General features: G+C 35.6%; 4 protein-coding genes across 6 annotated transcripts in view; 2 read left to right on the forward strand and 2 right to left on the reverse strand.

Annotated features, from left to right (window-relative positions):
• LOC100181700 (GON-4-like protein) overlaps positions 1-8,176 on the forward strand; it is a 13,849-nt gene extending 5,673 nt beyond the window's left edge. The window contains exons 12-26 of the mRNA XM_002119458.5: positions 931-1,151; positions 1,524-1,661; positions 1,727-2,065; positions 2,410-2,621; positions 3,021-3,209; positions 3,602-3,797; positions 4,172-4,315; positions 4,476-4,619; positions 4,984-5,065; positions 5,385-5,504; positions 5,887-5,965; positions 6,197-6,304; positions 6,611-6,768; positions 6,992-7,095; positions 7,543-8,176. Of these exons, the coding sequence (XP_002119494.2) occupies positions 931-1,151; positions 1,524-1,661; positions 1,727-2,065; positions 2,410-2,621; positions 3,021-3,209; positions 3,602-3,797; positions 4,172-4,315; positions 4,476-4,619; positions 4,984-5,065; positions 5,385-5,504; positions 5,887-5,965; positions 6,197-6,304; positions 6,611-6,768; positions 6,992-7,095; positions 7,543-7,683 (2,375 nt within the window). The 3' untranslated portion in view covers positions 7,684-8,176. The remainder of the gene's footprint in view (positions 1-930; positions 1,152-1,523; positions 1,662-1,726; positions 2,066-2,409; positions 2,622-3,020; positions 3,210-3,601; positions 3,798-4,171; positions 4,316-4,475; positions 4,620-4,983; positions 5,066-5,384; positions 5,505-5,886; positions 5,966-6,196; positions 6,305-6,610; positions 6,769-6,991; positions 7,096-7,542) is intronic.
• Positions 8,177-8,199: 23 nt separating this feature from the next.
• On the reverse strand, positions 8,200-10,192 carry LOC100179386 (microfibril-associated glycoprotein 4-like). 3 transcript variants are annotated; one of them, XM_026837120.1, is made up of 6 exons: positions 9,426-9,809; positions 9,148-9,353; positions 8,994-9,090; positions 8,831-8,933; positions 8,700-8,767; positions 8,200-8,636 (listed from the first exon to the last, which is right to left on the reverse strand). In XM_026837120.1, exons 1-6 carry the CDS (start codon positions 9,700-9,702, stop codon positions 8,392-8,394), a joined length of 996 nt encoding a protein of 331 aa, XP_026692921.1. In that variant the 5' UTR covers positions 9,703-9,809; the 3' UTR covers positions 8,200-8,391. The 3 variants fall into 3 exon arrangements, with proteins under 3 accessions (XP_026692921.1, XP_026692920.1, XP_009860419.1); XM_026837119.1 differs by having other exon boundaries at positions 9,148-10,192; XM_009862117.3 differs by having other exon boundaries at positions 8,831-8,927; positions 9,148-9,810.
• Positions 10,193-11,125: 933 nt separating this feature from the next.
• On the forward strand, positions 11,126-14,556 carry LOC100180921 (2'-deoxynucleoside 5'-phosphate N-hydrolase 1-like). The gene is made up of 5 exons (XM_002120737.5): positions 11,126-11,361; positions 12,855-12,920; positions 13,401-13,511; positions 13,937-14,086; positions 14,485-14,556. Exons 1-4 carry the CDS (start codon positions 11,205-11,207, stop codon positions 14,056-14,058), a joined length of 456 nt encoding a protein of 151 aa, XP_002120773.1. The 5' UTR covers positions 11,126-11,204; the 3' UTR covers positions 14,059-14,086; positions 14,485-14,556.
• Positions 14,557-14,880: 324 nt separating this feature from the next.
• On the reverse strand, positions 14,881-21,181 carry LOC100176951 (carboxypeptidase B-like). The gene is made up of 13 exons (XM_002121401.4): positions 21,046-21,181; positions 20,621-20,696; positions 20,222-20,319; positions 19,868-19,988; positions 19,593-19,691; positions 19,032-19,136; positions 18,688-18,795; positions 18,205-18,292; positions 17,439-17,500; positions 17,140-17,277; positions 16,673-16,757; positions 15,278-15,389; positions 14,881-15,053 (listed from the first exon to the last, which is right to left on the reverse strand). The coding sequence occupies exons 1-13, from the start codon at positions 21,105-21,107 to the stop codon at positions 14,972-14,974; spliced, it is 1,236 nt and encodes a 411-aa protein (XP_002121437.1). The 5' UTR covers positions 21,108-21,181; the 3' UTR covers positions 14,881-14,971.
• Positions 21,182-22,250: the final 1,069 nt, after the last annotated feature.

Raw genomic sequence — 22,250 nt, forward strand, 5'->3', positions numbered from 1 at the left:
GTGTNTTATAAATTATACGATTTATATAAATTGTTTAAACTTTCGGATTTTGCAATAGTGTTACTGTTACATAACATAACAAGTGTACATAAATTTCTAATTAAATATTTTATGGAAAAAACTAATATCTTACAACTGGGATTTACGAAACTTTGGTTCTTGCGCGGTGCCAACGAACAACGTTTTTTGGCCTCTGTCCAAGCTTGGCCGGGACGATATTTACTTCGTGACAAACCGTTCTGTCATTTTAGCTAGTCGCTGTGTTTTCGCAGCGTAACCGATGCGCCGGACGTAAAAAAGTTGATTTTATTATTAATAGGATTTCTTTCTATTACAAAAATACGAGCGTTTTTCGACGATCCGGACGGTGACATTATCAGTGATAAAGGGGTATTTCTACAATTCTGATCTGATAAAAAACTGCTGCAACAGTTATAAATAATTTTTAATTAAATATTTTTTGTATGAATTTTACATTTTGCAACACTGGGAATTACGAAACGAGACGTTTCTTTAACCGCAAACCACGTGTTCTGTATTATTTTTATTAGCGACGCTTTTCGACTGAATAGGAATGTATTCTCGTACGCCTTTCTCCTTGATGACGTCATAGGTGCTCGGGCTCGTGCCGAGCTTTTCATTGAAGCTCGGCGAACCCGAGCTTTTACGACCTCAGCACATCTCTATGAATTACTATATAAAACACTGCGGGGTAAGATGGGATGCCGATAGCACATGATATCCCGTATTATCCTAATGTCTAACTTTGTTTGGCCATAATTTCAAAGCACAATCCGCTATAATATTTTAAAATGCTGTTACACTCATTAAAAAATTGGTAAACCCCCAAAAAATATTTTTCTTTTAAAAAAAATTGTTAAAACAGATTTTTTTCCTTATTTTAAAACAATGTTGTTTTCACCTCAACAGTTTTAATAAACAACCCCGGCGACCCCTCCACCTCCAAACCTCCAACTGCAATCATTCTCCCCATCATCTATAACAATGAGTCCTCCGGTAAGAAGAAGATCAAACGACAAGATTGGGTTCGCAACATCCGGACACCAATTGCCAACAAGAGGAAAAAAAGTCAGAAAAAAGAGCAAAAAGTCAAAAAGCCCCGGACAGATTCGGAAATTGCGAAAAAATTGGTACTTACATTTCTATAATATATGCATCTATTGTTTTTTAATTAAAATATTATATATATATTCACAATGTTTGGTAAATTTTATGTGGCGTGCAACTGTAGTTATAACACGGAGCATATTTCGTGTCGTATGTAAGTGATTAATATGGTTTCAAACACCTCATGCTCGCTGACGGGTTATCAGACAGTTATAAAAAAAATTACTATTAAATTACATTTTTTTCGCATTTTTACAAATTTTGTTTTTTTAGCATTTTGGCCTCTTATGATTTTAAATCAGTAAAACTAATTGTAATATTATTTTTATTTGTTTGGTTTTTCAGAATATCATTTTTTTTTATTCAAAATTATTTTTATTTGTTTGGTTTTTTAGAAATCCAATTCCTCACCAACACAAATGGAAGTTTTGAACACCTCAAATACTTCCTTTGAAACACAACCAGAAAATGATGAAACTGTGGCTTTAAATTCAACCAATGAGAGTCAAGACTCAGAACCATCAACCAATCAGGTAACAGCAATGAAAAAATCTGAAAAAAAAATTTGTGCAAAAAAAATTTTTTTTTTAATTTTTAGATGGCACTTTCGGACAAAGATAAAGTGGATCAACTAAATGAAAACATTTCTCCGGAAAAGGAAATTTCTGAAAATAATTTAAGTGATAATATAAATTCCTCGCTGAGTAAAGTTACTTCAGACAAAAACTTTTCTGTGCCCAAATCAGTGGGGTTAAAAATGGCCGAACAAATTGAAACATCACCTGCTGCCAAAAAAGTTGAGAGTGTTGGTCAAAAAGTTCCGCAAAGTCAAACAAAAAAAGTGAGGACAGAAAATATATCGAGTAAAAATTCTACAAAGTTGTCAAAAAAGTCAAACAAAAACAAAATTGATTCCAACAAGATATTATCCCCAAGTGTAAGTTTTATTTCTTATTTTGATTTAAATTTAATAAATAATGCATTTATTGTATCGTTCTGCTGATGTTGCTACCAGCAAATTATGTTTGAAATTTTAATTGTTTAAACAAGTTTAAAAATCTTTTTCATTACAATTTAAAAAGAATAAAATAAAAAGATTTCTTTGCCATTTTATTTTTTTTAAATTTAATTTGAAACTTAAAGTAAATATGCATATATATATATATAAAAAAAAATTAGCTTTAAAAAACAATTCTTGGATGTTGGATTAAAAAAACACATATTTTTAGCTATCGCATTTTAGTTAAAACAATTTTTTTTTTTAATTTTTAAAATTTTTAGTTAAAGAAAAAAAATCGCTCCTCGGATGTTGGATGCGATGACGAAGTTGGAGGTACGGAGGAAGATGAGGAAGAGACAGAGGATGAACAGATGCATGTGGAAGATGCTCCAACAGAGGAGGAGGAGCAAAAAGAAGAAAAAAGCAAAAAAAGAAAGAAAGCAAAATGCCGAGCAAAAATTTCTTCCACTAAACTTGGTGGACGACTCCACAGGTAAGTTTGACCAAGGGATTATATCAAAAAATTGAATCAAAGTCTCGTTCCAAAACTTTTTCCTGCATGTGCGTTATTGCTTTTTCTGATACTTTTCCCAAGAACTGTTTTTCTAGCAAAAAAGTTAAAAACGACTATTATCTATTCAACTGGTATTTTTAGCAGGATCAGTTTTTAAATTTCAAGTGTTACAAAATACAAAATAGCAGTTCTATTTAAATGAGAGACTAATGATGCTATTTTGGGCAAAATACAGATCTCTTAAAGTTAACCATTCGTTTGACTTGATTTTTGTCTCTTACATATTTTATAGCACTTGATCGTTCTTTGAAACAGCTATTTTAATTTTTCTGTTATACACCAGTAGAACACTTTTCTGTTAATGTTAATATTTCCCAGGACATTTCCTTGCCTGGGAAGCAAGAAAAACAGCGGGAAAAGTCGTAATTCTGCTTCTGACGATCAGTTTTCGAAAAATTTACGAAAATCTGCTGAAAAAGTGAAACTTCTTGAGGAAGATACGATAGTTCAACTAGATCCCACGAGGGTGGAAAAAGAAATGTTGTTCGCTGAAGGTTATCTGAAACAGTGAGTTTACGAGTTACCATGTATGTAGCTTATTTACCCTCGCATGGCAGGGCAACGACAGTTGTTATAACACGGTTGTTCTGTTTCATACACCTCGTGCCCGCTTGTTACCACAGCTGTAACTTACTGGGTATTTAATGTAATGATGAATTTATTTATCTCATGTTATGTTCCATATAAACAAACTTTACAAACCAGACGAAAATGTCTAAATCTCTGCCACACATAAGTGAAGTCCAACACCATGTCACAGCATTCACCCTTTACCTCCGTTGCTACAACCTATCTGTATCAGTGGCCACTGAGTTCAAATTTGTGTTTTACTTACTTCGAAATATCGTTTAAATAGAAAATTTCCTTGTTTTAAAAAAAGATTTTAAATTTTCTCTCAGATTACAAACAGTCCTAAAAGACAAACCGGATGTTCTGATTCAAGTCCTTGAGATTATGTCCGAGTTTGCTCTCGATGCGGGTCTGTCTCCTCCCATTCTATTTAAGAAGATTTCAGAACTCTTATCTCCGTGGCCTCAACTGATCCAGGGATTTGCTCCGTTTCTACTTCCAGAACAAGCACACGCTTGTGGACTTGTAAGTCGGGCGCTGTCAGGGAAATGCAAATATTTAGCCCTTAGCAAATTACTCACAATTTTTTGATCACTTTTTTTATTATAACATTTTCACACATGAGTTTTTCCCTAAAATTTTAGGCCTGACTTTGTAGTTTTAAAATAAATTGGATATTTGCCTACTATAAGTGAGAGGGCTCTAATAAACACGGATGAAGTCTTGCCGAATATCAGATGAAACGTTAAAATAAAGTTAATATTTTTATACTAGAGCAAAAAGGTTTATATTATTTCCATCAACCAACAATAAGTTTTTATATTTACCACATTTTTTAGTTTAAGTTCCGAAATGCGAGTAAAAAAAACAGTAGAAAATAATTTTAAGAACTTTTCCAGCTTCCAGAGCAACAAGTTTATGCACGAGCTCGTAAATTTCTACGACAACTGGAGATCCGTTTCCAAGACAACCCACAACACCTCAACAGAATCATCAATACTTTCAAATCAGTGGCAGAGAGTGCTGTGTATAAGGAAAATGAGGTGAAGATTAAAAAAAGATATTTTGTTTTTCGGGGTTAAAAATTAAAAAATAAATATATATATATTTAAAAAAAATAATAATATTTTTTTTTTATACATTTTTACCCTTGTGAAAATGAAAGGAAATTTAACTTAACATCGTTTAATCCTCGCCTCCCAGATGAAGAGCAACATCCTCACAATGCTGAAGTCGGATCCTTACCTCCAGGAAGAGTTCTTAATGTTTTTTGATAACGAGCGACCTCCTGAAAGTCGACTTAATGGGGATTGGGAAGAAATATATTGGACAGATGACCTTCTAAAAGTTGGTTACATAACTGTTATTGTTAAATAAAGTGACTTTTTTAAATTAGCATACATAGAGTTTTTACTGAGCTGATTTTCATGATATTTGTTTGTTGAAACCGAACGCTCACGGATCTTGCCCACGCAGAATCGAACACTTAATGGCAATGGTCACTAATTGTTCCAACCCAGTGGTCACTAATTGTTCCAACCCAGTGGTCACTAATTGTTCCAACCCAGTGGTCACTAATTGTTCCAACCCAGTGGTCACTAATTGTTCCAACCCAGTGGTCACTAATGGATTGTCTAAATTGTCAGCCACACGTAAAAACAATCAATAACACTTCGTTTACCTTTTTAATCTTATTTCTATGTTTCCCCAGGAATCTGGTGCCCCTGCAGGTTTCGAAGAAATACATGTTCCTTTCTCGGGTGAGGGAAATCCCCTGTCTGGTACTGAGGAAGGTATTTCTCCTAACTTAATTTTTTTTTAAACTTTATTTTAAAAAGTAAAAATCGTGGAATACTTGTTTGCAAAAAAATTAGATCTTCCATCCATTACCATTAAAGCCCTTGTCGTCTACCTTTGGGAAGCGACAAGCTTCAACAGCTGGTGAGGTCTATGCGGTAACACCCTGGGTGTTGGGGTAATGGGTCAACTCTGGTCTAAGTTTGTCATGCCTTACTGTAGGACCTCAGCCATTTAGAATGGTTTTCTATATTTATAATACTTTAGTATTTTTCTGTGTAATTTATCTTTAGTAAACAAGAACTCTTCTCACAGCAAACATTTCAAGTTCAACAAAATTCCCAGTTTCAAACAAACAGAAACCAACAGTTGCTAGTAACAACCAATCGATTAAAAAACCAAGGCGCGTTTCAAAATGTAAAACTAAAGACAAAAGTAAGATTTTTTATTTTGCATCTTGAATTGTGGTTTAGTGTTTTTGGTTAGCTTTTGTGCTTGTAGCTTTACCTTTATGTACTGGTTCAGTGGCTCAATGGTTGCCTGTACTCAATAGGTAATGGGTTCAAGGCTCAACGCTGCTATTTTGGGCTGTGTGTTTTCGGGCAAGTAATTCAAAGAAAATTGCTCCAACCCAGTGGTCCTTTGTTGTCATAATTGTCACCCATAAAAATAAACAATCACCAACAAAGTTACATACATGGTAACTCTCAAGCGCCTCGAGGTGTATGAAACAAAACACTTTCTTAAAACAAGATTTTTTTCTTTATTTTCTGTTTATTTCTATATTTTCTTTTTTTCTTCAATCTTTTCATCTAAGATCGGGAAGATTGGAATTTACATCCGAGATTAGGAGTTGAAGAGGAGGAAGAAGATGGGTTAACACAGCCTCCCAACACGTGGGTTTCGTTGTAATTGGGGGGGTACCGGGTTCAATACTCGATGCTGCTGCTGTTATGTGTGTCAATGGGCAAGACACTTGGCGATAATTTCTCCAAACCAGTGGTCACACTAGCTTGTAAGCAAACAAAGGGTGAAACAGAACAACAGTCCTATAACGCATGTTGTTTCCCCACCGCACAGAGTAAATATAAAAACCTCAAATGTTGTAATTAACCTTATATTTGCAGAGCATCGACAACAGCAATACAACACGCTGACGTTGGAGTTATTTCAGAAGATGCTTTGTCTTGTAACTCACAACATAATGAAGACGGTGTTTCAATATCTGTAAATAAGTGAGTTGCATTGTAAACATATGTGGTAATACATAAGTGAACATGAGGTGTATGAAACGGAACATCCGTGTTGTAACGACTATCAGTGCCCTGCCATGCGAGGATAAATAAGTTACATACGTGGTAACTCGTAAGCAGGCACAAATGGTCTGAACAGAACACCCGTGTTATAACGACTGTTGTTTACCTCTGCATGCAAGGATATGTAAATTCTATTTACACATTATTACATTCAGTGTGTTACACCAGTGTTCCGTTCCATACACCTCATGCCCGCTGTCAAGTTACCCCCATTATTCCACACAGGCCACCCACCCCCACTGGAACGCAAGCGAGCCAAGATTCGGTTTCGTTATCCGATTACAAACTCGCTCCCGATCTTCATTCCTCCTCCCATGGCTCCTCCCTCCCAATCACTCCTACAGGATCCCGATCCCCGAAGTCGGAAGATCAGCTTCAGGATCGTGAGTTTTGCTCCAACTTCATCTTTTTCGGGTTTTAATAAAAAAAAAAAAACTAAAGAAAAAAAATGTTTTTTTATTTTTATAAAAAAAAATTTTTTTTTTTTAAATATGTAATTTATTTTCATGTGCATGGTAATTTATAAGCTGGCATGAGGTGTATGAAGCCACCACATATAGGGTGAACCCAAGGTACCCAACTATATTCAAACTCCCCAATTAACAGAAGCCAAGGATGTCGATACTGCCCTCCAGTGGACAAGAGAAGATGACGCAACTTTACTCGGCCATTGTAAACTAGACGGAGCTACAGAGCAAACATTTTCCAAAGTAAGTTACGGTGTTAAGATTGGATCATTTTGTTGCATTCTGCTGTTGTTGCTACTAGGTAGAATATATAAGTAAATAGATCTTATGTATAAAACTTAAATTTCCTTGGTTGGGACATAAAGTATAGTAGGTTGGGGTATGATGGGACATGCGGGGTATGATGGGACATGTGGGGTATGATGGGACAGCGGGGTATAATGGGACATGCGGGGTATGATGGGAGATGCAGGGCATGATGGGACATGTTTCATTCTCTTTTCTCCGTACATCTGGTCTTAAACAAAGAATATTTATTTACAGACTTGTACAACCCTAGCTAACGACTCTAAAAGAGCGTTGTTAATTGTTAAAACCACGATCGGGAAATATGGGATTTGAGTGCTAACTGCACCCCATCTTACCCCACAGTACTATATGAGTAAATAAATTTACTTTTTCCTTTACAAGGTTGCATCTGTTTTGAAGCGGTCGAAAGAAGAAATTGAAAATCGTTTCCAAACTTTGATCAATTTAATTTCAGGGGGTGACGTCACAGACACAGAGAGTGTTTATACTGATGGTACAGAGGCAGAAGATTTAAGCGATTAAAACTGAGTATTTATATCACTGTGGTTTAGCCATGGGCTTCCCAAACTTTTTAGCTCGCAAACTCTACTCCTGAAATTTTCGCGAACCTTCATGGTTAATGGTATATGCAGTACTTTGTGTATGGTTGGTATACTCTTGGCGACAAATATAAAATACTGATATAATAACAAGATAATAATTAGAAAATATATTCGAAATTCAGGCACTTTCACTTGGAGACAATTTATAAGAAATGGCTTGTGCGAAAAATAGTGTAGCAATACCCAATTTGCTTAGCAACAATGTAAAGTAAGTTTCCCCGCTCTACTATAATATAAATAAATCCGCAAACTACACAGTTCGCCACAAAGGCAACACAAGACCATTCGGGAAATACGATGTATCGATAGTTTTTAAAGTTTACTCTAATGTGTTATATGAACATATGTTATGCATATTCTTTGTGTCATGCTTTTGCGCCCACTAACGAGATAAATTAATTTGAATGACCGTTTCTTGATGTCGCTGTAGATTTTAAATATAGTTCACCAACCTGGTACAAACACGTGATTTTTCAATTCCCGCCAATGCGTATAACTAGTTAAGTTCTCAAATATTAAAAAAGAAGTTTGATAGTGATTAATTTATTTTTAAGCCATATGCGATAACCTGCGGTAATATTAGTTGCATATATACATGAAGTTAAAGTTATCGCATGGTAAATGACGCTCAAATGGGTCTGAACTTCATCTCTATAAATTTAAGGGAATATCGATGTCCGCGGAACTGATGCCAACTTGCAGCTCTGTAGCTGTCGGTTTGACAGTTTAGATATTCCCCGTTTAAGTTGGAATGATAACAACCACGATACCACCAAGCACCATGATAATCCACGGCACAGTTACCACTCCATTCATCATGGTCACGATCAAATGTTGTGAACCTGCTACCATTGTGTAGACGTAACGAATCCCCTGTAATATTCAACTAATTAGATCTTTCTTAATTATGATAAAAAAAGCGTTAGAAAAAATTACCTGCGTTTCCCGAATATCCAGACACCGTCAACGTATATTGTTGCTCACTCGACCCAATTGCGAATGAACTGCAAGAAATAATTTATATAATTTATATTTCAGTTTAATTGATTCATCTGGTGTTAGCTTACCTGTATTTGGCGTATCTTCTATCATTCTCACAATCTTCTAATTCCACCCTCAGCTCGTAACTTCCATTCGACGTTAAAGCGTGCAGGTTTTCTAATCCCCCCCCTTTTATAACAAAAAGTGTTCCGCTACTTTTTTAATGAACTAGGGTCTCTGAATACAAACCAAGCCAAAATTCGTTGCTTAGATTTCCGAATTTCTCTTGATATTCTGCCCAAGTTCGATAGAAGTTTTCAGAACCGTCAGTTCTTCGTTGGAAAAACTGTGTAAGTTAAACGTGGTATAGACAGCGGTTAATATTAAGATGTTTCAAACTTACCAACCAACCTCCGTTGTCTGTTGTTTGATCGCAGTAAACCTCCATACGTTGACCGTTCCTCCGCCTCGGGTTGACTATGGAATGGATTCCACTTTCATTAAAACCCAAATTTAATGCCTGCTTGCAATTTGCGAATCTGGGTTGAAGCTGAGTTAATGGCGAAGCTGAGACAGTTTTTGGCGAAGCTGAAACAGTTGTTGGCGAAGCTGAGACAGTTGTGGGCAAAGTTATATTATAAAATTCGAACAAAATGCTGTTCACAAGATCACCGAACTTACATTCTTCAACATATCTTTCCAACCTTTGCATCCTCTCACTCAGTTGGTTGTATTTCGTTCTACAAGTCGGATCACATTGACCTACGTCACCTTTTGGTCCCACAGGACCTTGCAACCCCCTTTCACCCGATGGTCCCCGCTTACCAGGAAACCCTGGTTCTCCCTTCTGTGCTGTGTCGTCATTTCCGCATGATAGAATCACGTGACGAGAACCCTGGCCTTGAATCTCAACGACGACTACAAAAGCAAAAACAGCCGCCAATGGAAAAATTGTCATAGTGAGTTTTTATACTTCGTTAGTTTCTATTATTCTTATACTGATCTGATCTAAAAGTATAATATAATACGAAAACAACTGTTTAATATTGATAACTTATAACACAGCACTTGAGACAGAGAAACTTAATTTTCGGAGCGTTTGCCGCTGTACCAGCGTGTAATGTGAGACCAAGCTGTAATGCTATGGTATTATATGCTTACACGAATTTAAGAAAACGGGATATGTTATTTCCATCGCTTTATTCAGCCGAACATCGTGCAGTGCTATACGGTATTATAAGCTTGCACGAATTTCGGAATACGGAATTCGTGCAAGGCTTCGTGCAAAACCCGAGGGTGAAAAGTTTCAAATCTGTAACGTTCTCTGCATGGCATTTGGGCGGGCAAAATCATGAAACGTTTAAAAATCATGAAAAGTAACATTCTCTGCACGCATATACCCCCTGCGCACGCAAAATTATGAAAAAACAAACTAGCTCGAATATTTACTTCAGCTATACCGTTACGCCGCATTGGTTTAAAACAGATAAACTATTTTACTTAAATATTTATGCATGTCTTAAAATTTGTTAGATTTAATTGAATCTTTTACTTTCTTATTTCTTTTCAGAAAACTTTTAAATTACTCTCGCATATCACCCATTCACTACTCGACGGTTTTAACAAGTATTTACTAAAATAGATAAATCGAATAAGAACTAAATTTCTGCTTCTCGAAGCTTCGACACTTTAAACGAGAAGCCGAACCTAATTTAGTAGGTTGCATGGGTTACACTGGCACTTAATGATAAATGGTGACAGGCGTGCCGTTTTCCTAAATCTCTGTGGTATGCGGAAGGTACTTGCGGGTTGAACATGACTTAATTGAATATACGCGGCACAAACATATTACAGGATGGGGCTTTAAACGATGGTGGCTGCTTACCAGTCTTTATTTTCTAAATAGGCGTAGTGCACGTTACAGGAGCCTGGCGTATTGTGTCCCATTATCATATAAATACGAATATTTACCACATAACTTGTATAGATATTTCCAATTGTGATTATACAGTATAGGGTGGGAGAAGATAAGGCACCTTTTTATTCTGTTTTCTCGTCCCATTTGGTAGTAATCTTTTATATTACTTCTTTGAATGTTCTTTGTTTACTACCAAATAGGGAAGGAAAGTACAATGAAAATTGGATTTCTCCTAGCGTTGTTAAAACAAACAAAGACATTTCGCGTCGTTTGCCTTCTTGAGAGTGATGTAAAAATAATTACAAACACGATTTTACCTTTCAACTGTTATTTTTAACACGACAAATGCAAAATATGTGCGAAAAAGTTTTTAGTTTTGTGGAAATCTCGCCACAAGAATAATAAATAAACTTAGCGCCCACTGGCGGAAAAGTTATCAGGTCAATTCTTAAATTATTTGCAAGGGTTTTGTTTCGTTCAAATATGAGCACGTGCGCATTTGCTCACTGCAGATAAAATAACACAGTGATATCTTGTACGATATGAATGAGAATTGCATCTATTTCTGCGGGAGTATAAGAGGCGGTCGTGATGACGCCGAAATATATCGGCAGCTTATTTCTCATCTGCAAACTTATGGCAAAGTTTTAACGGAACACATTGGCAGTACTGAAGTAAACGAAAAGGGGATAATCAAAGGTGTGTTTAAATTGGTTTGGTGTAAAATTACTCTTATAGCGACTCGTATTTATACTGTTATGTGTTGTTTAGATGGGCTGGACTTTTCTATTTTTTGTGGATGGCTGTATGAATGAATGTAACACATACAACTTATTATCCGAATGTCACTCTATTCTTTTCACAAGTGGGCGCTCTTATTAAGTTCAAAATTTTGAAAAAAATACGCAAAGGAACACTTTAAATTTGTAATAAGTGTAAAACAAATTACTTAAATACTAAAAAAACCTTTATAAATATATAAAACACTAGTAAAAACATCTTTCCCAAATTAGGTAGGTTATATACGCTCTTTCGTTCTGTTAACTATCGTCGGCTCTGTGGTGTAACGGTTTGCGTGCCGTCGATTAATCTCTTTGTTTCGTTCTTACCGGGTTCGAGACCGCACAGTGCAATACGTTTTATTTTTTTAAAGTTTTTTTTTTGTGTGATTGGCACGAGTTAGGGGTTTTAGGGGGTTAGGGGTTTAAGTTTTATGTCTGTAAACTGTAAAACTTACTGTTAGTAAACGATTTTTTATAAAATCTTGAAATACTATACCAATACACCTATACACGTTTTATATGTCACCAAAGCGACGTTTTTTCAAAGTCCCTAGAAAAAAAAAATGAGCGCCCACTTGTGAAAAAAGAGAGTGACATTCGGATAATAAGTCGTATGTGAATGTAACTTATTTATTCTCGCATAGAACATGGTGGGGTAACAACAGTCGTTATACCACGTATATGTTCTGTTTTATACACCTCGTGCCTGCTTAAAATTTACCATTTTTTATATATATGGCTAACAATTCACATACCCTATTAGCCAGTCTGCAGAGTATGGCAGGTGCACGAGCAATTTTGTTTACAAACTATTGCTGATGGACGCCATAATTTGTCCCACGCACGCCAATTAATTAAACAAAGAAGAAAATACGTATTAAGTTATATATATAAGTAAGATTTCCTAATGTGGCTTACGCTTTGCACACCGATTTTTTATGATAGCATGTGCGCACACGGAAAATAACCGTCTTGCACGCGCGAGATCTCGTCAGAAATTGCCATTCTCTGCAGACTGACCACTGGGTTGTAGAAATTGCTGTTAAGTATCTTGCCCAAGGACACATACGCCCACAATGGTAGCAGCAATGAACCTTAAACCCAATAACTCTGGGCTACAGGCAGTTATTCTAACCATTTTGCCACGGCACCGTACTATGGTTGATTCCAGTAATTCTTTGGCAAATAACCAGTGAGATTATATTTTAAAATGGTTCTTAACTTCTTGTGCATCACTGATAACCACTGTATAATTTTTTTGCAAAAAATCGGGTGTTCATGTTAAAAATTAACTTTAAAAACGTGCGAAATATGCTGCATCATTGTTACCCACTCCTAACATTATCCCTATGGTGATTATTAAATGAAATGACCAGTGGATTCTTGTCTAACATCGAATTCTTGTTTCAGAGGACGTTGGAAGAACCGATAAGGAAATACATGATCGGGATATTGAGTGGTTGGAATATGCCAAAGGTTGGTACGCAGTACACATATTGTTTAGTTATTCAAGCCACAGTTCATTGAAATCACCGCAGCATTGCATGGTCATTTACCACTGCAGTAGATTGCAGTAGATTGTCACCTTAGTTATCTCTCCACAAAGATTCGAGTTACTTAAAAAATTCATGCTTAATAATAATATAATGTATATTTCATTATTTTGCAGACTTATTGAACTATTCAAAAATTTTTACAAAACATTTTTAAATAATGTATAAGCATGGATGAATGGTCTAAAGTGCAATATCTGGCCCAAATTTTGTTGTCGTTGTTTATGCAATTTACTTTTGACTCTCTCATTTATTTATTCTACAATTAAAACCTGGGCAACCCCATTTTTAATATGTAAAACTGATGTTGCCTTTTTCCAAACTTTAGGCTTATGATTGTATAAAGTTTATGAAAATACGATTTTTTTAAAGTTTGTATTCAAATTATTTCACACCCTTTTAGTTGTCGTGGCTGAGGTGACCCAACCATCGTTGGGAGTGGGATATGAACTTGGAAGAGCCGTTGCCATGGGGAAACAGATTCTCTGTCTTTTCCGACCTTCTCCAGATAAAAGTAAACGTTCGTGTTTTTCTCTGTATGGCTGAGGATTTAGCAACTCTTTAGTGACCACTGGAATTGCTGTTTGAGTATGCGCATATGTTCTGATTATATTGCTATTAGGCGTTTATACTTTACGAGAGCTGATCTTATGGCATAAAAATTAACGTGTGTTTTATTAAAACCAACATTTTGTCTGCAGTTTGTGGTAACTCGTAACCAGACTCGAGAAGCATGGAATAAAACACCCGTGTCAAAGACTGTCCTTGCCCCATGACGCCAGGATAAATAAATTGCACTCATTATCATTTCCCACAAAGTTACAAACGTGGTAACTTGTAACTTTCCCTTCCAGGAGTTGATAGCTAAGATAACTTACAATGCAGTCTCTACATTCATTATAATTTTAACATTTACTTTTCAAACATTCAAATTCTTAGGATTGTCAGCAATGATAGAAGGGGCAAAAAATGGCGACAATTTTCGAGTGGTTCATTATAACAATGTTGAAGATGGCTGTCTTGCAATTTCAAGCTACATGAAAAGTTTATGCAATGTTTGAGTAGTTTCTACTCTACCACCATATTGGGGTAAATTTATTATTATTGGCTTGCTCATATAATAAGTACATACGGTTTTTGGCTGGGTACATATGAATGTTACTCTCAGTCGTTATAGCACGGGTGTTCTGTTGTATACACCCCGTACTCGCTTGTAACTTGTAGGTGATTTGCTGCCTTTCACTTTTGTTTGGTTGATCATTTTGTATTACAAATACTTTTATGTCTGTATTCAAATCTTTGGCAACCCATTTTTGACTATTTGTTTTACAACAGCAATCCAGAAGTTCTGTAAGTCACTGTAAGATTCAATCAAACCAATTTATATCTCATGCTTTTGAATTACAACTCAAAGGGTAAAAAGCAATGTACCATTAGTATATTACCAATCCCCGTATATATGTTTAATTTATTAATATGTTTTACAGGCATCAACCATTCAACACCTTGCTACTTAACTGCCAAGTTTGTCACATATTAAAAATAATTTTTCACTTCAGTAACTTATACATTTCTAACTTTAGTGATCAGGGCAGTGAATTTGCATGCTAAAATATTTTTGCTATGTTGTCAATTGTATATTTATCATCAGAAGTTTCTAAACCAGGCAGTGTTTAGGCAGAAATTTATAAGCTTTGCAGGATTAAGCACCATAGAGTAAAGTTTGTTTAATGTCATGATATGTTTCTATGTTATTTGTAAGCAAACTAATTGTTTATACAAAGACATTTTTTAAACTATAGTCGTTTACCAGCGTATAGTAAAGTATAGGCCAAATCACAAGGGTATAGTTGCGGAACCACAAATTTCATGAAATCGGTAAGTAATAACCTACGTATCTACATATAATCAACATTATGCCGAGACTTGCATTTTATTTCCTCATTTATTAGTTCGTTTAATAATAACTTTTATTTATTGGCAAGTACCTGCCATAACTGCATTAGCAATCACTTTAAGTCCAGCGAATGTTTCCTCGGCTGTTGGTTGGATGAAACTGGAAAATAAAAAAAGGTTTAAAATATTTAAAAGAAAAAATGCAGTTTTAATTTTTTGAAGGAAAATCGTGATAAAATGGTAAATTAAGGAAAAGTTAAAAATAGTCAACATTTTAGTGATGCAAATACATTTTAAAAGCTGTAGAGAAAAAACGGTTAAAAATTGAAAGAAAGTCGCAGTCAAACTAATACAAAGCATATATAAGCTAAGTTGGTTGTTCACATTTCTGGAAGAGTGAATCCATATGTTCCAGTGTCTCGGAGTTCAGCAGCAAAAGAGCATTTGATTCCTAAAGTGTCGTACATGTAATCAACTGTACTTCCTGATGCTACGTCTGTTAAAAATCAATTAAACATCTTGTTATTCTCTTCGTTCTTTAAATAACATGATCTTCGCCATCGTTTTCGAAGAGTTTTAATAAAAATCTTGGTGAGCATCTGGTTTATGTTGTTTTAACACTGGTTTCCCAGCTCGCTTTTATACCAGAGGATACCGGATTCAAAGCTCGGTGCTGCTACAATTAGGGCCACATACAAAGATTTACAATGGGCTACTTTTAACCGAGCATGATGTATATGAAGCCACCGTACATGGTGTGCAATAAAACACCAGTGTTAAGACAATCTAACAAAATTAAATGCGTAAAAGTAATGCGGGTACGTCAAGTACACGAGTAAATATTTTGTTGTTGTTGTCGGGCGTAACGTAATAAATAAGAAAACGAATTATTTTGCGAAAAAACTATGTTTTATTAGCCTATATTGTGTCCCAATGTCTGACGTCAATACATAGTGCTGTGGGGTAGGACGGGACGCTTTTAGCACATGTTATCTAAATATCCTGATTGTGTTTTAAACAATTAACAACGGTCTATGAAAATACGGATTTATAATTCTTTGAATGTTCTTTGTTTACTACCAAATTCGACGAGGAAATGGAATGTAAATGTGTCCCATCTTCCACCAGTGTGTTAAATACTAGATAGCCTGAACAGCCAAAGAAAGCTTATTTATAAAGTGGATTGGGGTAAGATGGTACATGTTTTCATTATCTCTCCCCGTCCAATTTAATAGTAAACAAAGAAATTCAAATATTTATAAAACCGTTGTTCCGCTAAGCTATAAAACGATAGGTATTTTATAAAACCACTATCAGGAAGTATCTGATTCATGTGCTAACGGTATCCCATCTTTCCCCACATTACTTATATAGTTGGGTGGGGGGAGATGCGACACCTTTAGCACGTAATATCTTAATAATTAATATCCGGGTCGTGTTTTAAACAATTAACAACGGTTTACGGGAGTCGTGAGGATATAGTTTCATAAATCTTTGAATGTTCTTTGTTTATTACTAAATGGGACGAGATAATCGAGTTAAAAGGTGTCCCATCTTCCCCAACACTACTGTATCTTTTCATTCCACTTTTTCGTCTCATTTTTGTAGTAAACAAAGAACATTCAAAGAATTATAAAACTATATCCTCACGACTCCCATAGACCGTTGTTAATTGTTTAAAAAACGATCAGGTAATTTAGATATTATGTGCTAAAGGTGTCCCGTCTTCTCCCACCCTACTATCCTACCACGCCGAAACAAATTCTAAATTACGCTTACATATGACTTGGGAGATAGGTCCTGCAAAGTAGAATTCTTGATGCACACTGTAAATTGCGTTCACGCTGTTTTGTCCAATCACGCCCTAAAATATCGGAATTAGGTAACAGATAAGATGTTCCATGTTAACAATTACAGTAGGATGGGGGAAGATGGGACACTTTTTAACTCTATTTTCTTGTCCCATTTAGTAATAAACAAAGAACATTCAAAGAAATAGAAAACTATGTCCTCATGACTCTCATAGACCGTTGTTAATTGTTAAAAACACGATCAGGATATCTGGATATTATGTGCTAAAGGTGTCCTATCTTCCCCCACCCTACTATATATAGGCTAACCGTATTCTCATGTCTCTAAAGTTACGTTATTCTTAATTGTAAAAATATGGGATGGTAGCCTATATGTGCTAAAGTTATTCTGCTACCCCACGGTACTACATTACATAACAAAATCTTAAAGCTTACCAAAGTCGGGTTATCAGTCGCAAGAGCACGGGTCCAGGCGTATGGGTACATCCAGTACTGGCTATATGCATGAATGTCAATGTAGGCTTGGACGTTAGATAAGCCTCCAACGAAACTGGCCTGAGATCGTACTTCGATCTAAAACGTGGTATCATTATTTACTTAATTGCTTAAACTAAACAAATATTTTGCAACAGAAAATGCAAAACATGGTTGAATCCGAATGTTCACTCCGGAGCGTTTTAACTCAATAAAGAAATCTTATATAATTGTAAACCTGGTTTATCTTTAGTTTTTACCTCAGACATAACGCTTGGTCCGTAGTAAGCCTCACTGCAAGGACTTGAACTTGCGCCTTCCCCTGTAAAGATTAAACTTTTGCAAATGGAGTAATATATGTTATCTTGTATGGTAGTATAGTTATTTCGGGGTTCGAGGCTTGATGCTCCTAATACCATTGTGGGTGTTACGTCATAGGGTATAATATTGTAAGTTTGTAACTGCAGCCTCTTCAACCCAGTGATCATTAATTGATAGATTGTCTGAAACTTCAAAGTATCGGCCATGTTATAACTTCTGAAGTTTTCCTTTAATTATAGTGACTTTCATGCATTCATGTAGTACGGTGGGGGAAAATGGGACAGCTTTAGCACATAATATCCAAATATACTGATCGTGTTTTAAACAAATAACAACGATCTATGGTAGTCGTGAGGACATGGTTTTAAAATTCTTTTACTCTTCTTTGTTTACTATACCAAATGGGACGATGAAATAGAATGACAAGGTGTCCCATCTTCCCCCACCCTACTCTATTTGTGTTTTTTTAATGTTTATATTTATATTCGTCTACTGTTAACTGAACACCTTGAAAACTTAATACGCTTCAAAATATGTCAACCAGTTACATATAAGAATATGGGTAAGATTGTTTACCATTAGCACCTATATACCAGATTTCCTGATCAATACATTCTTTGTTTTAACCTAAACGGGACAAAAAAGATAATGAAACATATCCCATCTTACCCCATCCTATTATATTGCAATGCGATTTGCACTTACCGGACCAGTTTGCGTCCCAGTTTCTGTTGGGGTCAACTCCCATGCATACGTGGCCGGTATCCGAACGCGTTTTGCGCCACATTCTGTCCTAAAGATACAAAATACTTTTATAACGCGTCCTTTTTTATGGGTTACGTCGTATATCCAAATATCGAAAATACAGACTGGTATGCCCATCTCCCAAATCAAATCGCTTTGTTAGGGTTAATAACTGCGACTTGATTGGTATATAGTGCTTGGACGTGCGTCTTATATAGAAACACGTTGTCATCAAAGCGCAACAGAGCGATTTGATTGGCTTTAAACGGGGAACGCTGTGGTTAAATAGACGTATTGTGCGTGACCCGAGCCTGGACTTATTGTGTTCCATTATCATTTAAATACGAATGTTTACCACGTGTTTTATATATTTCCAAATGTGATTATACTAAAGTTTTATATTCACACTAACCTTATATATATAGGTTTATATAAAATACTTACATCAGTCCATGAGTATTCGTAGCCGTCAGGGTTAGCAATTGGGATCACAACAATCTCCATTTCGTTTAAGATGTTATATTCTGCGCTTCCAGGCTGGGCTTCAACCAACTGAACAACATTTTTTAGATTTAGGTTTTGTAAGTCGTCCTGTAAACTTTGTATCGTCGCCACAACCCTAACTGTTAAGGCTAATTGTTTTAGGTTAGTGCTAGTGGCCACTACTTAAAGTTATATACGTGGCAAGAAAAGCAAGTACAAAGCGTATTTAACAGAACACCTATGTTGTAACGACTTATAACAAGTTATGAGTTTGTCACAAGTATAGTTGTATATAACATACTCACGTATTTGACCGTGTATAAGCATGTTGATGGTGAGACCCACTCGCGAGCGTGAAGTCCACAGTCGATCACGAATTGTGGTGGATTGGAACTTGTAGAGAGGGTGATCTAAACATTGTCATATGGGTACATGAATACCTGTGGTACATAACTGATCTAATGTTGCAAACACCCGCATAATAATTCGCACGTTTTAGTTGATTTTGGCTTATATGGTAGGGTGGGGTAAAGTGAGACATGTTTTCATTTTCTTTTATCGTCCCATTTGTTGACAAACAAAGAATATTTACAGAATTATAAAACCGTGGTCCCGTGACTCTAAAAAGCGTTACCTATTGTTCAAAACACAACCTGGAAAGAATGTTTTTAATTGCTGTGTTATCTGAAATGTTGTAATCCGTAATCGACGAAATGAAGTCCAACCAATGGTGTACCAAACATATATTTGGGCTAAAATGACATCATCAATCTCTTATAGTTAAATTGAATCCATCTAAATTACTTTTCCGAAATTTGTGATCTTAGAAAATCAAAATAAAGATATTGTAACTTGATATGCATTACCCTAAGAGCGTCAATAGACCTTCCCTCAAAAGATGCACCGACATTATCGAGGTTCACGAAGGAATATGTTGATACCATTTCGCTCATCCAAGCAGTAATCTGAAAAATTAAGTTAAAATTGTGTAGAATTTTTGTTTTTCTATGTTTTTAATGGGATATGTTTTTAGATTTTATAAGTTTTTAGATAGTAGGCTACATGTGTGACATGCGATGGCCGCTCCGATGTTTTTATTCGGTTACTTGTATTTTAAGAGTAAAATCTGCCAGATTCTTACTTCGTCGATCGTGTGGTAAACATTGTAATCGAATGTTGCCAAACTCATCTGAGTTGGACGGTCTGACTTTTGGTTGTCAATAGCAACCTGAAGGTCTTCGATGAAGATTTCGTAATCGATTCTGTGAAGACAGATATTAAAATAATCAACCATTAAGTTACATACGTGGTAACTCGTAAGTGGGCATGAGCTGTATGAAACATAACACCCAAGACAACGAAGATACAACGAATTAAACTCTTCAATGCAACTTCTATGTCCTTAAAATAAAAGCGCGGTTGCTAAACACTGCAGATCTACAGCATAAATTAACTCATGTTGTATTAAAAAAACAAATTAGAAAACACTTTTTACCTGTTTCTTGAAAGAAAACTTTTAACTGCGCTAAGATATACAAGCGGTACATGGATGTCCACTGGGCGAACTTCACTAAGGTCTGTCCAATAGTCAATCTGAATGGAAAACATGTTTAAAGTCATAAATATAGCAGGGGGTTTGGGGTATGGGACGCCTTTCCATTTTTTCGTCCTATATAGAAATGAACATTTAAAGATGAAAGTTTAAAGAATTATAAAACCGTATCCTCACGACTCCAAAATAGACCGTTGTTAATTGTTTAAAACTAAATCAGGATATTTAAAGGTGTCCCATCTTTCCCACCCTACTATATAGCTAGAAAGTAACTAACTAGTTTTGTCGTTTTATTTATTTGTTTCTATTTTATTTTAGATGTTTTAGCCGAAAGGAACTTACGTTTGGGAATCTTTTGCCTAAGTTTTCAATGACTTTGAGTTGGTATCCTTTGGGCTCAACTCTCAGGACCTGGTCCCTTTACAAGATAAAACACAAAAGTAGTGAATACATTCCCTGCAATCTACTGTGGGGTAAGATGGGACATGTTTTCTTTCTCTTTTCTGGTCCTATTTGGTAGTAAACAAAGTGTATTTACAGAATCCTACAACTGTATCTTCATGGCTTAAAAAAGCGTTGTTGATTGTATAAAACACGACTAAAAAATGTAAAGTTTGGCTACGAAAGGTTTCCCGTCTTATCCCACAATAGTATATAATTATAAAAACATTTAAAATCTTTTCTAAAATGGTATTCGGTCATAATAAAAAAGTACGAATAGATAATACGATACGTTAATAAGTTTTAAAAACATATTTGAAACTTACTGGTGAAACAGTCTCTTGGCCGAAGCAACTGCTAAAAGTGCGAAGAAAATGACAACTTTCATGTTTAAAGTTTGAATATCGCTGGTTTGCGCATGTTGTGTACCAACTTATATAAGCCACACAGTAAACAATACGTAAAAGGAATACATGGTGTGCTGTCAGCTTATATAGGCCGTATAATATCAACTGCCGCGTCAACTATTTTTGTGAGAATTGATTAATATGTTGGCTGGAACAACCCGTTAATACAGCTTATGCTAATATTTGTCGTGTTAATAATAACTCAAGAACATTATAATTGGAATAATACACAGGTGGGTAGGACGGTATTGTTCCCACGGTTTATTTTGTTAATCATAACACCATTTGAACCCACAAGGTTCTCGTAAGTGTCTGGAAAAAGTTTCATAGACTGTGTAGACTGCTGTATAGTAGGGTGGGGGAAGATGGGACACCTGTTTATTCTATTTTCTCGTCTAATTTAGTAGTAAACAAAGAAATTTAAAGATTTATAAAACTATATCCTCACGACTTCCATAGACCGTTGTTAATTGTTTAAAACACGATTAAAATATTTAGATATTATGTGCTGAAGGTGTCCCATCTTCCCCCACCCCACTATATAACTTGTTCGACAAATTTGTTATAACGTTCACGTATCTTAACTATTGGGCAGAACATCGATGTGCTAATATTATAGGCGGTTGTGTTCCTGGGTAAGACACTTAAGGTAATTGCTCCAACCTAGTGGTCGCTAGTAGTTTGTCAGTGTTTTTATTAATGCATAAAAAATCACAATGTGTATGAAACAGAACATCCGGGTTATAACGATTATCGTTACCCCGACATCATGCAAGAACAAATTAACTTTTTTGAACAAAAGTAGCCTTGATGGTGTCGTTTTGTAATTTTAACACAAGTAAAACTGCACCGGTTTTGCAACAAAATTTCCATAGCTTCGAGAATAATGTTAAATATTCCGCCCAAATGTATGAATAGATGAAATCTGTTATTCTGGTTTGATTTCACGATTATGGGATGTAAAGACCGAAAGAGAACAAAACAATTAGGTTTCTGGGGTGTATGTGTATAATATGTGTTAGATGAAAAGTTGATAACGTACAGAAATATGTTATATCTATGTCAATGCTTCTTATATGCTTAATTGTGTGGTTGACAATTCGAACAAGCCATTACCGACCACT

The sequence above is a fragment of the Ciona intestinalis genome, chromosome 12, assembly GCF_000224145.3.
Source record: "Ciona intestinalis chromosome 12, KH, whole genome shotgun sequence".
NCBI lineage: Eukaryota > Metazoa > Chordata > Ascidiacea > Phlebobranchia > Cionidae > Ciona > Ciona intestinalis.